This window comes from Pleurodeles waltl, chromosome 5, assembly GCF_031143425.1.
Source record: "Pleurodeles waltl isolate 20211129_DDA chromosome 5, aPleWal1.hap1.20221129, whole genome shotgun sequence".
Classification (NCBI taxonomy): Eukaryota; Metazoa; Chordata; class Amphibia; order Caudata; family Salamandridae; genus Pleurodeles; species Pleurodeles waltl.
The window spans coordinates 690,000,475-690,017,240 of record NC_090444.1 but is presented as its reverse complement, the minus strand read 5'-3'; the positions used below and the strand labels follow the sequence as shown (position 1 = coordinate 690,017,240).

The window sequence follows — 16,766 nt, the reverse complement described above, 5'->3', positions numbered from 1 at the left end:
AGGGTGCACTATACCATAGGTGAGGGTACCAGTGCATGAGCATGGTACCCCTACAGTGTCTAAACAAAACCTTAGACATTGTAAGTGCAGGGTAGCCATAAGAGTATATGGTCTGGGAGTCTGTCAAACACGAACTCCACAGCACCATAATGGCTACACTGAAAACTGGGAAGTTTGGTATCAAACTTCTCAGCACAATAAATGCACACTGATGCCAGTGTACATTTTATTGTAAAATACACCCCAGAGGGCACCTTAGAGGTGCCCCCTGAAACCTATCCGACTATCTGTGTAGGCTGACTGGTTCCAGCAGCCTGCCACACTAGAGACATGTTGCTGGCCCCATGGGGAGAGTGCCTTTGTCACTCTGAGGCCAGTAACAAAGCCTGCACTGGGTGGAGATGCTAACACCTCCCCCAGGCAGGAGCTGTAACACCTGGCGGTGAGCCTCAAAGGCTCACCCCTTTGTCACAGCCCAGCAGGGCACTCCAGCTTAGTGGAGTTGCCCGCCCCCTCCGGCCACGGCCCCCACTTTTGGCGGCAAGGCTGGAGGGAACAAAGAAAGCAACAAGGAGGAGTCACTGGCCAGTCAGGACAGCCCCTAAGGTGTCCTGAGCTGAGGTGACTCTGACTTTTAGAAATCCTCCATCTTGCAGATGGAGGATTCCCCCAATAGGGTTAGGATTGTGACCCCCTCCCCTTGGGAGGGGGCACAAAGAGGGTGTACCCACCCTCAGGGCTAGTAGCCATTGGCTACTAACCCCCCAGACCTAAACACGCCCTTAAATTTAGTATTTAAGGGCTACCCTGAACCCTAGAAAATTAGATTCCTGCAACTACAAGAAGAAGGACTGCCTAGCTGAAAACCCCTGCAGAGGAAGACCAGAAGACGACAACTGCCTTGGCTCCAGAAACTCACCGGCCTGTCTCCTGCCTTCCAAAGATCCTGCTCCAGCGACGCCTTCCAAAGGGACCAGCGACCTCGACATCCTCTGAGGACTGCCCCTGCTTCGAAAAGACAAGAAACTCCCGAGGACAGCGGACCTGCTCCAAGAAAAGCTGCAACTTTGTTTCCAGCAGCTTTAAAGAACCCTGCAAGCTCCCCGCAAGAAGCGTGAGACTTGCAACACTGCACCCGGCGACCCCGACTCGGCTGGTGGCGATCCAACCCCTCAGGAGGGACCCCAGGACTACTCTAAGACTGTGAGTACAAAAACCTGTCCCCCCTGAGCCCCCACAGCGCCGCCTGCAGAGGGAATCCCGAGGCTTCCCCTGACCGCGACTCTTTGAAACCAAAGTCCCGACACCTGGGAGAGACCCTGCACCCGCAGCCCCCAGGACCTGAAGGACCGGACTTTCACTGGAGAAGTGACCCCCAGGAGTCCCTCTCCCTTGCCCAAGTGGAGGTTTCCCCGAGGAACCCCCCCCCTTGCCTGCCTGCAGCGCTGAAGAGATCCCGAGATCTCCCATTGACTTCCATTACAAACCCGACGCTTGTTTCTACACTGCACCCGGCCGCCCCCGCGCTGCTGAGGGTGAAATTTCTGTGTGGGCTTGTGTCCCCCCCGGTGCCCTACAAAACCCCCCTGGTCTGCCCTCCGAAGACGCGGGTACTCACCTGCTAGCAGACCGGAACCGGGGCACCCCCCTTCTCTCCCTTCTAGCCTATGTGTTTTGGGCACCACTTTGAACTCTGCACCTGACCGGCCCTGAGCTGCTGGTGTGGTGACTTTGGGGTTGCTCTGAACCCCCAACGGTGGGCTACCTTGGACCAAGAACTAAGCCCTGTAAGTGCCTTACTTACCTGGTAAAACTAACAAATACTTACCTCCCCTAGGAACTGTGAAAATTGCACTAAGTGTCCACTTTTAAAACAGCTATTTGTGAATAACTTGAAAAGTATACATGCAATTTTGATGATTTGAAGTTCCTAAAGTACTTACCTGCAATACCTTTCGAATGAGATATTACATGTAGAATTTGAACCTGTGGTTCTTAAAATAAATTAAGAAAAGATATTTTTCTATATAAAAACCTATTGGCTGGATTTGTCTCTGAGTGTGTGTACCTCATTTATTGTCTATGTGTATGTACAACAAATGCTTAACACTACTCCTTGGATAAGCCTACTGCTCGACCACACTACCACAAAATAGAGCATTAGTATTATCTATTTTTACCACTATTTTACCTCTAAGGGGAACCCTTGGACTCTGTGCATGCTATTCCTTACTTTGAAATAGCACATACAGAGCCAACTTCCTACATTAGGCACAAAGTTCCTTCCACTCAGCATTCCCCAAAGTCTTCTGATGAAAATGGTACCTCACTTGTTTGGGTAGGCCTAGTGCCCGCGGCAGAAAAGTGCCCCAAAACGCAACAGACACATCAGATTTTTACATTGAAAACTGTTTTTTTTGGGAAAGTACCTAGCTGTGGATTTGGTCTCTACCTCAGCTGATACATAGGAAAACCTCTCAAACGTGCATTTTTAAAAACTAGACACCTAGGGCAACCCAGGATGGGGTAACTTGTGGTGCTTTCACCACGTTCTGTTACCCAGAATACCTTGCAAACCTCAGTATTTAGCACAAAAAAAAATAATAACTTTCCTCACGTTTCGGTGACAAAAGGTTCTGGAATCTGAGGGGAGCCACACATTTTCTCCCACCCAGAATTCCCCCAAGTCTCCTGATAAAAATGGTACCTCACTTGTGTGGGTAGACCCAGTGCCCGCAACAGGAATAGATCACACAACGGTCAATGTTGGTCCTTACATGAGGGCGACTGTTGACCCTGAGGTGATCCATTCCTGACACAGGCACTAGGTACAGGCGTTTAAGTGGGGTAGTGTTTTTATCAGGAGAGGAAACACAGGGTGGTAGGAATTTTTTGGATCCCAGCATATTCATGTAGTTTGTGTGACAGAAATACAAGGGAAAACTGAGTTTTTGTTCAACATTTCATATTTGCAGGGTGTTCTGGGTAAGAAAACTTTGGGGAATCCACATAAGTCACACCTCTGGACTCCCCCGGATGTCTACTTTACAGAAATGTCTGTGTTTGGTAGGTTTCCCTATATGGCTGCCAAGCCCAGTACCACAAATGCGGGTGCCTGCCTTACAAACCAGGTCGTTTTGTGGTAGATCATTTTGTTGTCTCTACAATACGATTTCGGTGGTAGAATTTGGGGCTGAAATTAATTGGGGAGCTCCCAAGAAAGCACTTTCTCTCTGCTTGCTGCCGCTTGCACCTGCTCTCCGGGTTGGGCTAACCTGCTATTGTCCCACTGCACAGACTGTGCTTGTGAAGGGATAGCAGGACTGTCCTAATCACCTCCCTCATAATCACTGGAAGAGGAGTTATCGATTGGGACTCCTCTGACTGAAAAATCACTCCTAGAGTCTGCGCCATTGTCCTATCCCTCAGATGCTGTCTCAGTATCTGCTGTCTTAGTCTCTGATCCTACATCAGAGATGTCCTGTATAACCAGAGTGAGGGCTTGAGCAGCAGTCATCCAATGAGATGCCATCTCTGCTACTGGCTAAACTGTCGCTCTAAAACACTAGCCCACAAAGACAGTCACAAATTGATGGTTGGGTGTGTGTGGGGGTGTGTGTGAGTGAGATATGCGTGCAACAGTAGAGGTCACCTTACCTTAGCTTTTCCCCCTCAATCAGCACATTCTTTCAAGACACTACTACTTCACCTTGTCACATACCAATTGTTGGTCTTTAGCGCCCAGTCCAACAATCATTATTGGTGCTCCCACTCCCATGACATCCTCCTCCGATTCCCTCACTACCACACATCAAAAGTGCCCTTCATCTCTCCATAGCTCCTACAACACCCCACCCCTTCCCCCACCCGCTCATAACATTTAATTTGCATTATAGCGCAGGTTATGGCTCACTTGACTAATCAGCTATTTACATAAAATACAGATTTAATCTTTGCAGTAGGCATATAAACGTTCTGCGCTACTTTATGGTATCAAAACTGCCACTAGACACAAGTCAGATCCTTTTGTAGCAGATATATAATAGCAAGACTTTCTTGGTCTTTATTGCTGCCTAAAAGCTACAGCTGAAACAGTTGAAGTATGTGCATTGCTTTTGAAGACGCAAACTGCAACTGCATGTGAACTGGTGGCAAATAGATAGAGATATCACTTTTATAGGTGGGTGTGGTTTTCCTGGGGGACGAACGCAGCCCCCAGGGAAACAGCACATGCGTTGACAAGGATTCGCTATATAGATAGATCTATAGATATATTTATTTTACTAGCTGTATGGTTTCCTTAGGGTCCGTAGTGGCCCTCAGGAAAACCAGTCAACTATTTTAAATAAGGAATGCCCCCACAGGAGGTCACCCTGCTCACGGGTGACCCCCTGTCAATTTACCTTTTAACTTTTTTTTTTTTTTTTTTTAAATAAATGCCCCCTTGCCAGCCCATTGAGAGTTTTCTATCAAGGGTCAGGAAAACGGTTCAGGAAGGCCTCATTTGAAATGGGAGAATCTCCCCTTTCAAACGAGGCCTTCTTGAATGTCGGGAAGGCCTGTTTGGGCCCATTTTTCCGCACTGGACTAGGAAGCGGCCACAAGGCCTCTTCCTGCTCCAGTGGTGAAAACAGATAGTGATGTCAGAGCGCCTTGTGACGTGCTGAAGTCACACACGAGCTGGTGGGTGTGGGGGGCTGGAGACATGGAAGATCTTCTGTGTCTCCCGGGGTTTTTTCAAATAAAAATCCTCCGGTGTGAGGATTTTTCTTGGCCACTGATCGTGACCCGCACTAGGGAGGTAGTGTGGGTGTCGGCTAGTGGCCGACACCCATACTGAAGTGATTAAGAATGTAGTTCTACTCAAACCTTCTTTTTATAAACATTAGGATAATGAAGGAATGGGAGAGAAACAATGTCCTGACCTATACCTTGCAGTTTGCATGCTGCTCTTCGATTAACTTTTCATAGGTCACTGTCCTATATCAGTATTGTAACTTATGAACTGCAAGTAACAACAAAATCTGTGACAAGTAGTAACCCACTGAGCTGTCCACAAAGTACGGTTCTGTGATCTGCATGAGGCACATTAACCCTCTGCCCTACTTTATGATGAGGCAAAACTGCAACTAGATAAAACTACTTGTTTTTTTTTTTTTTTCTTTTTTTTGCCTGAAAACTGCTGGACACACGAACTCTGCAGCAGGTGCTTCTAAACCAGTAAGTTATTTATATTATTTCTAAACACAGCCCCAGTTGCAGCTGCTCTGGTAGCACCACTGTAAAGCCAACGCTAGGGAGCAAAATAACAGGACTGCAGACTGCTTCTTTAGCATTTAAAGAAAGCACTGTCCGGCGCCACCTTAAATGTTTACCTTCGTACACCCAAATCCCCCTTTTGTGAATAGGAAAAGGGTACACCAACAAGTTGTTAGTGTGTTTTTTGCTTCTGTGTAAGTGATTGTGTTTTGTGGAACATCCTGTTTAGTTTCGTACTTGGCTGTTTCCAATCAAGAAGTATGTTTTTCCTCATTTTATGCAAGCTTAGAAATAGTCCCCTAAAATTCTTTTTTTATTTTTTTTTTACATTTCCTTTCCCACAGGTTAAAAAAAGTTAGAAACGAAGTTTGTTTCTGACTCAAATGTGAAAAACCATGGACATTCACTCAGTATGGTTATCAAAGCATGTAACACATTCCATAACTCTTGCCTTCCACCATGTTCCTTTAAGGTGTCCTTTATTATTTTTTTGTGTGCAGTTGTCAAATTGGTGTTTTAATCATTGTGGGAGCTGTGAGTATTGTAGTGTGTTCATAACCATGACTTGTGAATTTCAGTGGCTTGTCCCCATTTGAGTCAGAACCAAACCTCAGTTTTTAAGTTTTTTTTCGAATGAATTTCATTTTATTTTTTTTATGTACTTAATTTTCAAATCCATCTGGGAGTTGTGAGCAGAGCCATGGCATGCTCAAAAACAGCTTTCCCTAAGGGATAACTCACAGAGCTCTTGACCTGTGGCCAGCTCGCTATGTATTTATTTTGGATATGCGAATTTGAGGCAAGCTTCAGAATTTGAATCATGCCTTGGCTTGTGATTCCCTTGTGTCTAGTCTTACCCCTTATATTGCCTTTTTTGAGTGGGTTGGACAGAGGACTGTGCCCCACATTTTGTAACGGCTGTTATACGCAAATGTTTTCTCAGGTGGCAGCCAATCAGATTTCTCCGGTCTGCGGTACCATACTTCATGCCGCATATCCACCAAAAAGGACAACGGGAGCAAAATCGCTAGCTTCTGTTAATTTTATTTATTTAAATTCCTGGGCTCACATATCTGTGACCACTAAACAGCATAGATATCCGAAAGTGTTGCTTTAAAGCCCGCTCTGCAAGTGTCTAGCATGCTTATATCTCAAACTACTGTACCAGATGACAACAAACCAACAAAAACTCGCTTTCTCAATAACGTTCCGCTTTAACACCACGTTTGGTGCTGATCAATTAAGCAATTCGGGGTTTCGAAGTGGTTCCTGTGTGCGCATACCTGGCCAACAGAGTCTGAGACTGTAGCACATTGCCTGGGAATGGTGCGTTCTCTAGCACTTATCCCAAGCCTTCCACCAACTAAACACGATCAACTTGCAGCAAGGTTAGTGAGGGCACTCAAGCCTTTCGACGATCTCCATGCAGGTAGTGGTCTTGCCTGTGGTGAGTGTGCAGCAACCTTCTAGGAAAAAGTATTTAATTATGAAATAAGCAATTGGGTGAGTTCAATCAGCAAGTTTAACTAACTTTAGAGGGGTTTATATGTAAGCAGGAATTCTTAGTACATTGGATTTGTTCCGCCTTGGATTTTTTTTTTGGCTGCAGGGACTTCCTCTGTTAGCTACATCAGGTTGTTTTTCATGTATAATAGTGGTTCCCAATCTGTGCCATCAAAACTAGGCCGGGTGCCGCGCACAGTTTGGGAGCCACAGTAAGCCTTACTTAAAAGCACTCACACAACACCAGTTTGTGGCTTGAACTCAGCATGGGATGATTGGGCCGTTGATGGTAGCCGCTGTTTTTTGATTAGCCCAAACTACGATGGAAAAAGTTGTTTAAAATTACAGTCTATTATCTCACCTTGCATCTGCCCGCCAAACCCCCCTCCCCCACAAGATTGTTTTGTTTTTTTCTTTTGTCGCGTTTCTCATATCGTCTTTGGGTTTTCAAGCCTTCTGCTCACTTGCCAGACGCCAGACTAGCATGTTCAACCCCCCTGCCCTGGCCACGATCCATTGAGCTTTCTCTCCCCCATCTGCAAAGTCGCAGCCCACACCACTCACTCATCTCGCATAATTCACACACTCGGTATATTCCCGGACAGAACTCCAGCTATTGTTTCCTTCATCTCCCTTGTTTTCTTAACTCTCGCATGCCTATCATGTCTCATTCACTTTTTATTCCCTAATTTTTGCAGTTATTAGACCAAGATCTATCTTTATTTTCCTTCTAACAACTTCCTCTTGGCATGCTCTCCGCTGCCATAAAAATTGAATAATTAAAACAAGAGTCAACAAGCCAACAACCATGCCTAAATTAGTGATTACAAGATCTAGGCAACATAATCGCACCCAATTGTATGACCTGCTTTTCTCGCCTTCAAGGCCTGCCTCTATTAGCCTGCTGTTTGTTTCACAAGAACGTTATTTATTGACATTGGAAATATGGCTGTAGCCACCAGATGGCAGAATAGGCACAGCACTTTGAAAATGATTACGCTGAACGTGGAGTGCAATAAATCTTGCAAGCTAAGTGAACTCCGTATTTGGAACACTGCTTTTAGGCAGATGTCCAGAGAGAAGAGATGTCGCAGCAAATACCAGCTCAATCAAAGTGAACATTGTGCCTTGCAAAATCATCACTAGTGATGTCTTGCTATAACATTAAAACAAAATCCAACACGCCCTCCCTCTTTAATGCAAAATGATGGCACAATGTTGTATCTATACAAAAAAACTACTCAAAAGTTGGCTCTTTCCTTCATAACTACCATATTCAAACAACTATGGACAGCATATGCCTATGTTGATAAATATTTTTTCTGATTATGTGTATATTTCTAGTTATGTTTAGTACTTTAGAAAATATATATTGTTACTAAGTTTATTTACCCATGGTTCCAATTATGTATTGTATGTACATGTGTGTATATTCGTGTGTGCGTGTGTATAATATATGTATGTGTGTATGTTCTGTGCTTGGCATGTTCGTGGGTCATTGCATGGCTCCTGGGTGGGTTGTTATACTAGATATCTACGCATCCCTGCTCATCTTATCACACTTCTCTACCCATCATCATATGTCATGTCTCTATCAATCTATCCTCCATTCCCACTCTGACTCATCCCAAATCCATTCTATTACTTTAATCTCCTAAATAACTCTGCCTAAGCTCTTCCCCCTGCTTCCACATCTAACTCACCAAACCTCACTCTACTACCATGATCTCCCCAACCCTTCCACAGACTTTCCTTCTCAATCCCCCTTTACTCATCCCAAGCCTTTGGGATGAGTAAATGAGGGATATACTTCCAATTAACACTTCTGGATGTCTTTCCTCCTCCACCCTTCCATTACTCCAGTCAGTCTAACACACACACTCATATCCGCGGCTCAAATTAACTCATACTAATACTAAAACTGTACTCTTATTTCCTGATACTAATCCATCACTAATTCTTGTTGGGTTCCGGAGTAGCGTGCTACTTGCCGAAAAGTGCTTCGACACCTCGTCAGAGGTAGTAAGCGTTATATAAATACTATTACAATACAATAATCCTTATAATGGGCAGGTGATTGTCTTTTCATCCTACAGCATAATAATAAAATAGCCAGAGAAAACCTTTTAACTGGTGAATGGTGTCCTTCAGCATCATATACACATCACCCACATAGTATTGGCCTTAATCTTAATGAACAGTGTTATGTTATGCAATCGTGGTGGCAAAGCAGAAAATAAAATAGTGGCAGTAAATGGCTTAAATCTTCAAAGTGAAAGAAAAGACTGGCTTGTCCAGTTTTTTTTTTTTTTCCCAGTAGTTACTACAGAACAGAATATGTTTTGATACAGTAGTAGTAACGGAGGGTGAGGATGGCAGCTATTCATAACTGGGAGGCCTCCTGCTAATTGCATATACTACGGTGCCCCAAAAGCAATTTTTTAAAACACATTAAAAAAATATATATATTCCATATGGCCTGCAGACCCCAGTGCTGAAAAGTATTGTTTCTGACTCGGCAAATTAAAGTGTTTTTTTTTTTTTTTGTTTTTTTTCCTTTTTTCCAGTAGTTACTACAGAACAGAATGTTTTGATACAGTAGTAGTAACGGAGGGTGAGGATGGCAGCTATTCATAACTGGGAGGCCTCCTGCTAATTGCATATACTACGGTGCCCCAAAAGCAATTTTTTAAAACACATTAAAAAAATATATATATTCCATATGGCATGCAGACCCCAGTGCTGAAAAGTATTGTTTCTGACTCAGCCAATTAAAGTGTTTTTTTTTGTTTTTTTTTATTAAACATATTTTATATTTTTATTTTGTTATATCTATAATAGCAATACCTTAATCAGCTTCATCCCAATTATTTTCAGGGAGAAACAAAGTACTCCCTAGGCTGGGCTTACATTCTTACCCGCCCCCTTGCCCCCCAACCCACGTTCCCGGCATTCCAGCCAAAAAAAAGTAACATAATGGGGAGTCACAGACAACGGAAAATAGGTCAAGGGAGCTGCAGATTGAACATGTTTGGTGACCATTCCACGGGTACATGATCACAGATCTAGTGATGCTATTTGGAAGAGGAAATTTGCCAACACATTGAAGTTTTCTACCCCTGCTAGGAATTTGGAGATTAGAAAAATGCATATGTAAAGCTTTGCAGCACAACCCTAAGTTTTAAATCTAAGATGCCCCTGTAGAGATTTGGTTGGGTAGTAGAAGTCTGGTTTACTTGAGAAGGTAGTAAAGTAAGTGTGTGTGTGTGTGTGTGTGTGTGTGTGTGTGTTTTTTTTTTTTCTTTTTACTGTTTGCCCAGGTTACTTTAATTTTGTCTTGCCGGCATTCACATGAATGCATTATTGAAACATCCAAATATGGATATTAGTCAGGCAGCCTCTCAGGGGGTTTGGTGTATTTTCAGCTCAAACTATCAAATCATTGGCCACAAGACAGACTGCGAATTGTGCACGTGTCAGTCACTGTTGTCAGTTGCTGGACGGTATCAACAAAACAGTTAGCTTTCAATAATTCCCAGAATACAGTAGTTCATGTCTCATTGAATTAGTCCGATAGGATTTCCATCCCTGTTCCCTTGAGTTGGATAAAGGCTAGTGATTTAAGAGTAAACAACACTTTCTGTCTTTCCACATGCTTATTTGGATAGCCAGTGAGGCACTTTGTAGCCAGAAGTTTCCAGGTGCCTGCTAATGACCGCTTAATATTGTGTAGAACCCATTCACTACGTGGGGAATCCGTGTAGAAGGGTGACCTTTCACAGAGTGGTTTGGGAACTAAATTGTGCAAAGTCACTAAGTTGTTACTTCAGTACATTTTGAATTTTCTTCCAGAACAGTAAATGTCCAGAAGGTACAAAGCCCATGCTAATATTTGCTGGAGACACATTTGAAGCAACCGAAGACTACAGAAGGTTAAAAAGCCTTCTTATTGGTAAGATACCAGTTAGCTGGCTTTTAGACATGACAGCATGCTCAAACATCTATACAAGATGTGATAGACTATTTCTCAGTTTTGTGGCTACTTGAAATTAATTTCAACTTAATTTTACTCTTTCCTACGGGTTGTGAGGGTGAAGCATCTGGTAGTTGTCATTTTGATGGCCTATTGCACCTGTTGTCACTTGCAGGCATACGCCTGCCACCAAAGGATTTTAACATTGTTCTGAGTATTCTGACACAAATTTCTAACCTGTTAATCGGGGTCCCAGCTTTGCATTGTTAAACCTTGTTGGACCTTCATAGGAACTTGAGATCAATGTTACATAATTTTCTTTTCAGATTTCTTCAGAGGTCCAACAGTTCCGAATATTCGATTGGCTGGTTTAGAGCACGTTCTACATTTCACAGCAATGGACGGAAAGATTTTTATGCGGAGCTACAAGTAAATATCTCCTCATGGTATTAACTGTTGGTCCTCCAGATTTAATCAGTGAATTTAGGATGCCATAATTGTTGAAGTTCTTTTTCTGCTGGGTTTCAGTTTATATTTATTCAGGGCTTGATCACATCTTCTCTATTACCACGGATTGTTAATGGACATTTTTGCCCAATATGATATGACTTCACTTTGGGTCTTAATCGTTAGTTGATATCAGTAAGTTCGAGCACTAGTAAAAGGGGTATTCGGATAACCTTGATTTTGTCAGAGCTTAAACACGCTTGTCTACCTAACCGCAGACATCAGCACCTCTGATTTCATAGGGTGTAACTGATACCAATATTGGAATTCCTCAAATTAAATGCGCAGTTTTCAGTTAATTTGAATCTTTTATCTTAGTGTCTAAATGTAAAATGATTGTGTTGTCTTTTACAACCTTGTGGTATTATTTGCCACTTGTGATGTACTATGTTAACAAAGCAATCACTTCTGGGAGTTGCAGTGCTTCTAAGTCGGTTTTTCCTATAACTTTTGTCAACCCAACGTTTATCTAGTGTGCATTATGTCAAAGTGGGTTTTGTGACTCAATCTGAAAAAGACATGAGACAATAGTTTCGTTTGGAAACTGTCCTTGTTCGTGTGTATATCATTTCTTTGCTATATTTCTCCTAGAGTACTGTTGAAGAAATCTGGCTGTAGGACACCGAGGATTGAACTTGAAGAAATTGGACCTTCCTTTGACTTTATTATGAGAAGGACTCATTTGGCATCAGATGATCTTTATAAACTGGCTATGAAGCGTCCGAAAACTCTTAAGGTATAGTTTGCAAGCACCGAAGTGCCTGTGTTTTCATACTTTTGAAGTGACAGTGACTGTTAAGAAGGCTGCACTGACCTTACAACATTTTCCTTTGTAAATTAGAAGATTGTAAACATTATTTTTAACTCGTGTTGTAGCAGGGGAAGTAGTAATTGGGATGTTGACTTAGGGATTTTTTTCAGTGTAAATTGTCTACAGGGAAATCATGTTTAGGTTCCCACATACTGCCGTAATTCAAGCAGTAAAGTGTTATTGTGACAGTTGACCAGGTGACCAATGGAGATGGAAACTTGGGATTTTTATTTTGAACTGTGATTGTTTGGGAAGTGGTTGTCTTAATTTACACCAGCACACTTTCTGCCAAGCGTTTTGGTTTATTCACAGGGTAATTGGTGTGGTAGACAAATTTATCGCATGGCTTCTTTTTGAAAGTATAGGCTTTCTTTATTTGACAGCGTGTAGGTTCTGCTTCTAAAATTCTTGGTAGGTCCATTTTAATTAACGGAGAGACCCCCCTCGGAGGCCCAAGCCCTTTATTACTTTTCTTTTTAGGATTATGTTGTTCATATTTTTGAGAAACTCTCCCTAGTGCAGATAATTGAATAATTTGTGTTGGGAACAAAATACCTGAGCTGTTTAATTATTTTTAAAAATCTTTAGTTTTAATTTCAGTCCTTCCTTGGAATTAGTTATGATCAGGTGCTAGGAGTGGGCTTCCCCAAAAGAACACAAATATTTATGCACCCTTTTCTTTACAAAGTACACTCCAAAACATTTTGGAGAGTTGTGGATAGAAAAGATGGCTGCTTTTCAGAACAACAGTCAAATAACAGAAAAATTATTGGTTGCTTGAGTTTGAAAATGTAGATTTTAATCATTCTATAATATATTTTAGGGAACCAATCTCTCTCAGGCTCAACCCAGTAAAGGAACCACATTGGCTAGTGTTAGGTTCTTTGAGGACTGTTAACTGACTTAAAAATAAATTTTAAACTGGAGAGGTGCTCAGTGATAAACGCGAGTGTGTTTATGAAAGGTGAATTCTAAATTGTAGGTCGTCCACACTTCATGCGTTCAATTTGCTTCTGTACACAGTGAGGCACTCCTAACACACTCCTCAGTTCTCTGCTTCTGAGGTCTTACTTTACAAAATACAGTCCTTCAAAAAGAGCAGTTGCTGCCAGTGCTGTGAAAAATCCTTGGCATGATTGAGGCAACAACCTCTTCTCTTTCTGACTTACGGACCCGGAGTCAGAAACGTGGAGTCTTCTGGGCTTTCATTTGTTCTTACAACACCAGTTTAGGGTGATTGTACACACTGTATTTTTCTGTTTCATTTCTTCAATGTTTTTACCATTTGATAAAGGTGGGAATAGCCTATTTTCCTCAATTGTCTTGCTTAGTACTTCAGTTCAGTTATTCAACCTGCAACGAAGTTCAGAACGTAGAGGCCTCTCACCTCTTCTGCTCATCTGACTCGTGCTGAAAGCCAAAGAACATTCCATTAATAGTGCCCCTCTCGTCAAGTGCACTGTAGCTGTGGTTCAGTCGTACAAATTTCTGTAAGAAATTCTGGGCCCCCAGCTTGATTAGGCCTTGAAACTGTTCACTGGCTGTGCGATCCTTTAGGATTTCTAGGTTGGGAATGACGGCTTCCTTGGTCCAAGCATCTATGCTTCAGAACACCCTCTCCATCTGTGCAGATCAAAAACACCTCTGCTTTGACTGTCTTCAGACCCTACCTTTCCCCAGAATAAGTCGGTCTCAGGTGGGGTTAATGGCCTTAACCTCTGAACATGCTGGTCCTGCGGCTAGGCAAAATATATCATTTGCCTATGAAAATATGTCATCTTAGTTTATTTTATTGTGCTGCCTGTGAATATTTGTTTTGTGAAGTACTGTGAAAAACATGTCTTGATGACAGGTCATACAAAACACTCGCAAACGGCTGGTTTCAATTAATTATTGTATAGTGCGGCTACTCACCTGTGAGGGTCTCCAGGTGCTTGGAGGGGAGTGGCCCTCATCTGAAGAGCCACGTCTTTAGATTCTTCCTAAGGGATGTGGGCCACCAGAAGTTGTTTCAAGCTGAGGTGGCGCTTCCTAAGATGATGAGCTCAGTCTTGTCGGAGTTAAGCTTGAAGCAGCTTTCTCTCATCCAGGTGGCGATAGCTTCCATTCCTGAGTGGAAGTTCCTTTTGGCCATGTGAGGGAAATGATGAGTTTTGCGTCATCGACATATGACGCTATGTTCATATTGTGGTTTCTGACGATAGCTGCGGGAGGGGCCATGTATACATTGAACAGTGTGGGACACAGTGAGGATCCTTCGGGGACTCCACAGTTTACTCCTGTGGGGTCTGGATTTATAGGGTGTGAGTCTGACCCTCTGAGTCCTTCTGGAGAGGAAGTAGTGTATCCATTCCAGGGCTCTTCTGCGGATTCCTATGTCGTGGATTCTGGTGCATAGAGTGCTGTGGGAGACCATGTCGAAGGCTGCTGAGAGGTCAAGGAGTATGAGTGCTGCGGTCTAGGAGTAATCGGATTTCATCGGTGGCTGCCAGGAGGGCTGTCTCCGTGCTGTGGTTGCTGCGGAAACAAGACTGGGAGCTGTCCAGGGATTTGTTAGCCTCGATTAAATTCCGTAGCTGTGCGTTGATTGCTTTCTACAGTACTTTAGTGGGGTAGGATAGCAGAGAGATGGGCCGGAAATTATTTCGTTCTGATGGGTTGGCCGAAGGGGTCTTCAGGAGAGGGCATATTTTGGTGTTTCTCAAGTCCTCTGGGAAGGTCCAAGTGTTGGTAGAGTAGTTCATTGTGTTTTGGAGCTTTGGCCGATGGAAGTGCTAGCTCTGATGTATATGTGGTGGGAGCAGGGGTCTTTGGGGGCTTGGATGCTGTTCATGATGCTGATTGTGACCTCAGTGGTAAGTGTGGGCCAGCTGTGGATGGCCTAGGGGTGGGGGGGCCGGCCGCAGGTTCCAGTGCCAGGATTTTCTGGGAGGAAGCTGTCGTAGAAATCCTGGATATTGCAGTGGAAAAGGTGGCGAGTTTCACACCCGTCCTGTGACGGGGTGGATGCTGGTGCCTTTGGAGAGGAGAGTTTGTGAATTCGTTGATGACTGAGAAGAGTTCCTTAGAGTTGTGTGTAGAGGATTTGATGCGATCCCGGAGTGCATTCTTGATGATTCATGGTGAGCGGTGGTAGCGGCTGTGAAGGAGGCGAGGTCTTCGCTGGTTTGGCTGTTCCTCCCCTTTTTTCACTAACTCTGCTGGTGCACATTGATTCTTGGAGTTTAGTGGCAAACCAGTTTGCTTTCCTAGGTATGTATTTGGCCGATGTCAGCCAGAGGAGGATGGGGGTTGGGGGGTGTCTAGAGTGTCGGTGCATTCAGTGATCCATGCTTTGAGATTGCGTGCTGCTGTGTTGGCATTATAGGAGGGAAGGATTTGGAAAGAGATGAGGCGAGTTGCTCGTGAGTGAGTTGATGAGGTTTGAGAAACAAATCTTGCCTGCGTGATTTTATGCTCAAACCGGATTGCAGGTGCAATAGGTTTAGATAGATCCAGTGCTTTAAAAAAAAAAAAAAAGTTTTTTTTATTTTGTTAATAAAAACGTCCCGGTGCCAAAAGCTCTCCTCTGAAACACGCCACTGCTGCAATTAAATATGCAGGCACGGAATACTGAGGTACCGTAATCCTAAAGCAGTCTTGGGCCTCTTTATTCCATTTGCAGCCATTCCCTTCCCCCTTCAGCTCACTCTTGTAGCTTTCTCCTTTCTTTGTGACGCTTTTTCGTTTTCTCTTCCTCTGTCTTTTCCATATGTGTCTTTTGGTTGCAGTAAATGCTTGAGGCAGAAAAAAAAATGCTGGTCCTCAAAAATAAGTGCACCAGAAACCTCTGGCTCAAAGCACTGGATGGGCATCTCTGGAATGCCAGGGAGAAGGTGAATATAAGGGCTCCCATCCCTTGTTAAGTCTTGTTAAGACAGCTGTTGCCCTTTGTTGGAGACCTGATATTACCAGTGCACCTTCACATACAAACATACGTGCATAAAGTACAAAAGTGTGGACTGTAGTTTAGCCCCCTTCAGCTATTGTCTGCTGTTTATTTTTTAAGTTACCATTGGCTGGGTGGGCTGCCCTTAAAGCCAGGATATTTCGAGTACTGTTGTTAGATGCTGATCTCTGATCACCTCCTCACTGCGCTTCCGCTATCACTATATTTGTTCCACTCTCACAGTACTAAATAGAATAGCACCCCATCCTCTCCCAACTTCCTGTGCCTCAAGCTTTGGGAAAGACCAACCCATTCCAAAATAGGTGCAGTGCATGCACGCTCATATGCGGCGGCCATCTTGTGATGTCGTTTTTGTTTATTGGAACTCCAGAACAACCTAGCCATCATAAATAACACAGCTATCTTGTGTGTGTAAAAAAAAAAAAAAAAAAAAAAATCAAACCCTCCTTTACAAGATAGTCGATATGCGTTTGCTCACATATATGGCAGCCTCTGAGGGAGAAAAAGCCAAAAGGCCAGCACCCAGTAGAACGAGACCCACTGGCTTTGTCAGAGCATGTATATTTATATCACTTGAACAGTGAAACTTGGGCTTCCTTTATGGTATCCAGTGGCGTAGCGTGGGTTGTCAGCACCCGGGGCAAGGCAAGTAATTTGCGCCCCCTAACCCGTGGATTTTAGCACTCGAGTCTCTTCCAAGATGTTGCGCCCGGTGCGGCCGGCACCCCCCACGCTACGCCACTGATGGTATCCCCCTGCTTTTG

At 43.6% G+C, this 16,766-nt stretch overlaps 1 protein-coding gene across 1 annotated transcript in view; it reads left to right on the top strand.

The window, feature by feature from the left end:
* Positions 1 to 16,766, top strand: part of RPF2 (ribosome production factor 2 homolog) — an 84,276-nt gene that overhangs the window by 60,903 nt on the left and 6,607 nt on the right. Inside the window, exons 7-9 of the mRNA XM_069234605.1 lie at positions 10,615 to 10,714; positions 11,062 to 11,164; positions 11,834 to 11,978. Coding sequence (XP_069090706.1) covers positions 10,615 to 10,714; positions 11,062 to 11,164; positions 11,834 to 11,978 — 348 coding nt within the window. The remainder of the gene's footprint in view (positions 1 to 10,614; positions 10,715 to 11,061; positions 11,165 to 11,833; positions 11,979 to 16,766) is intronic.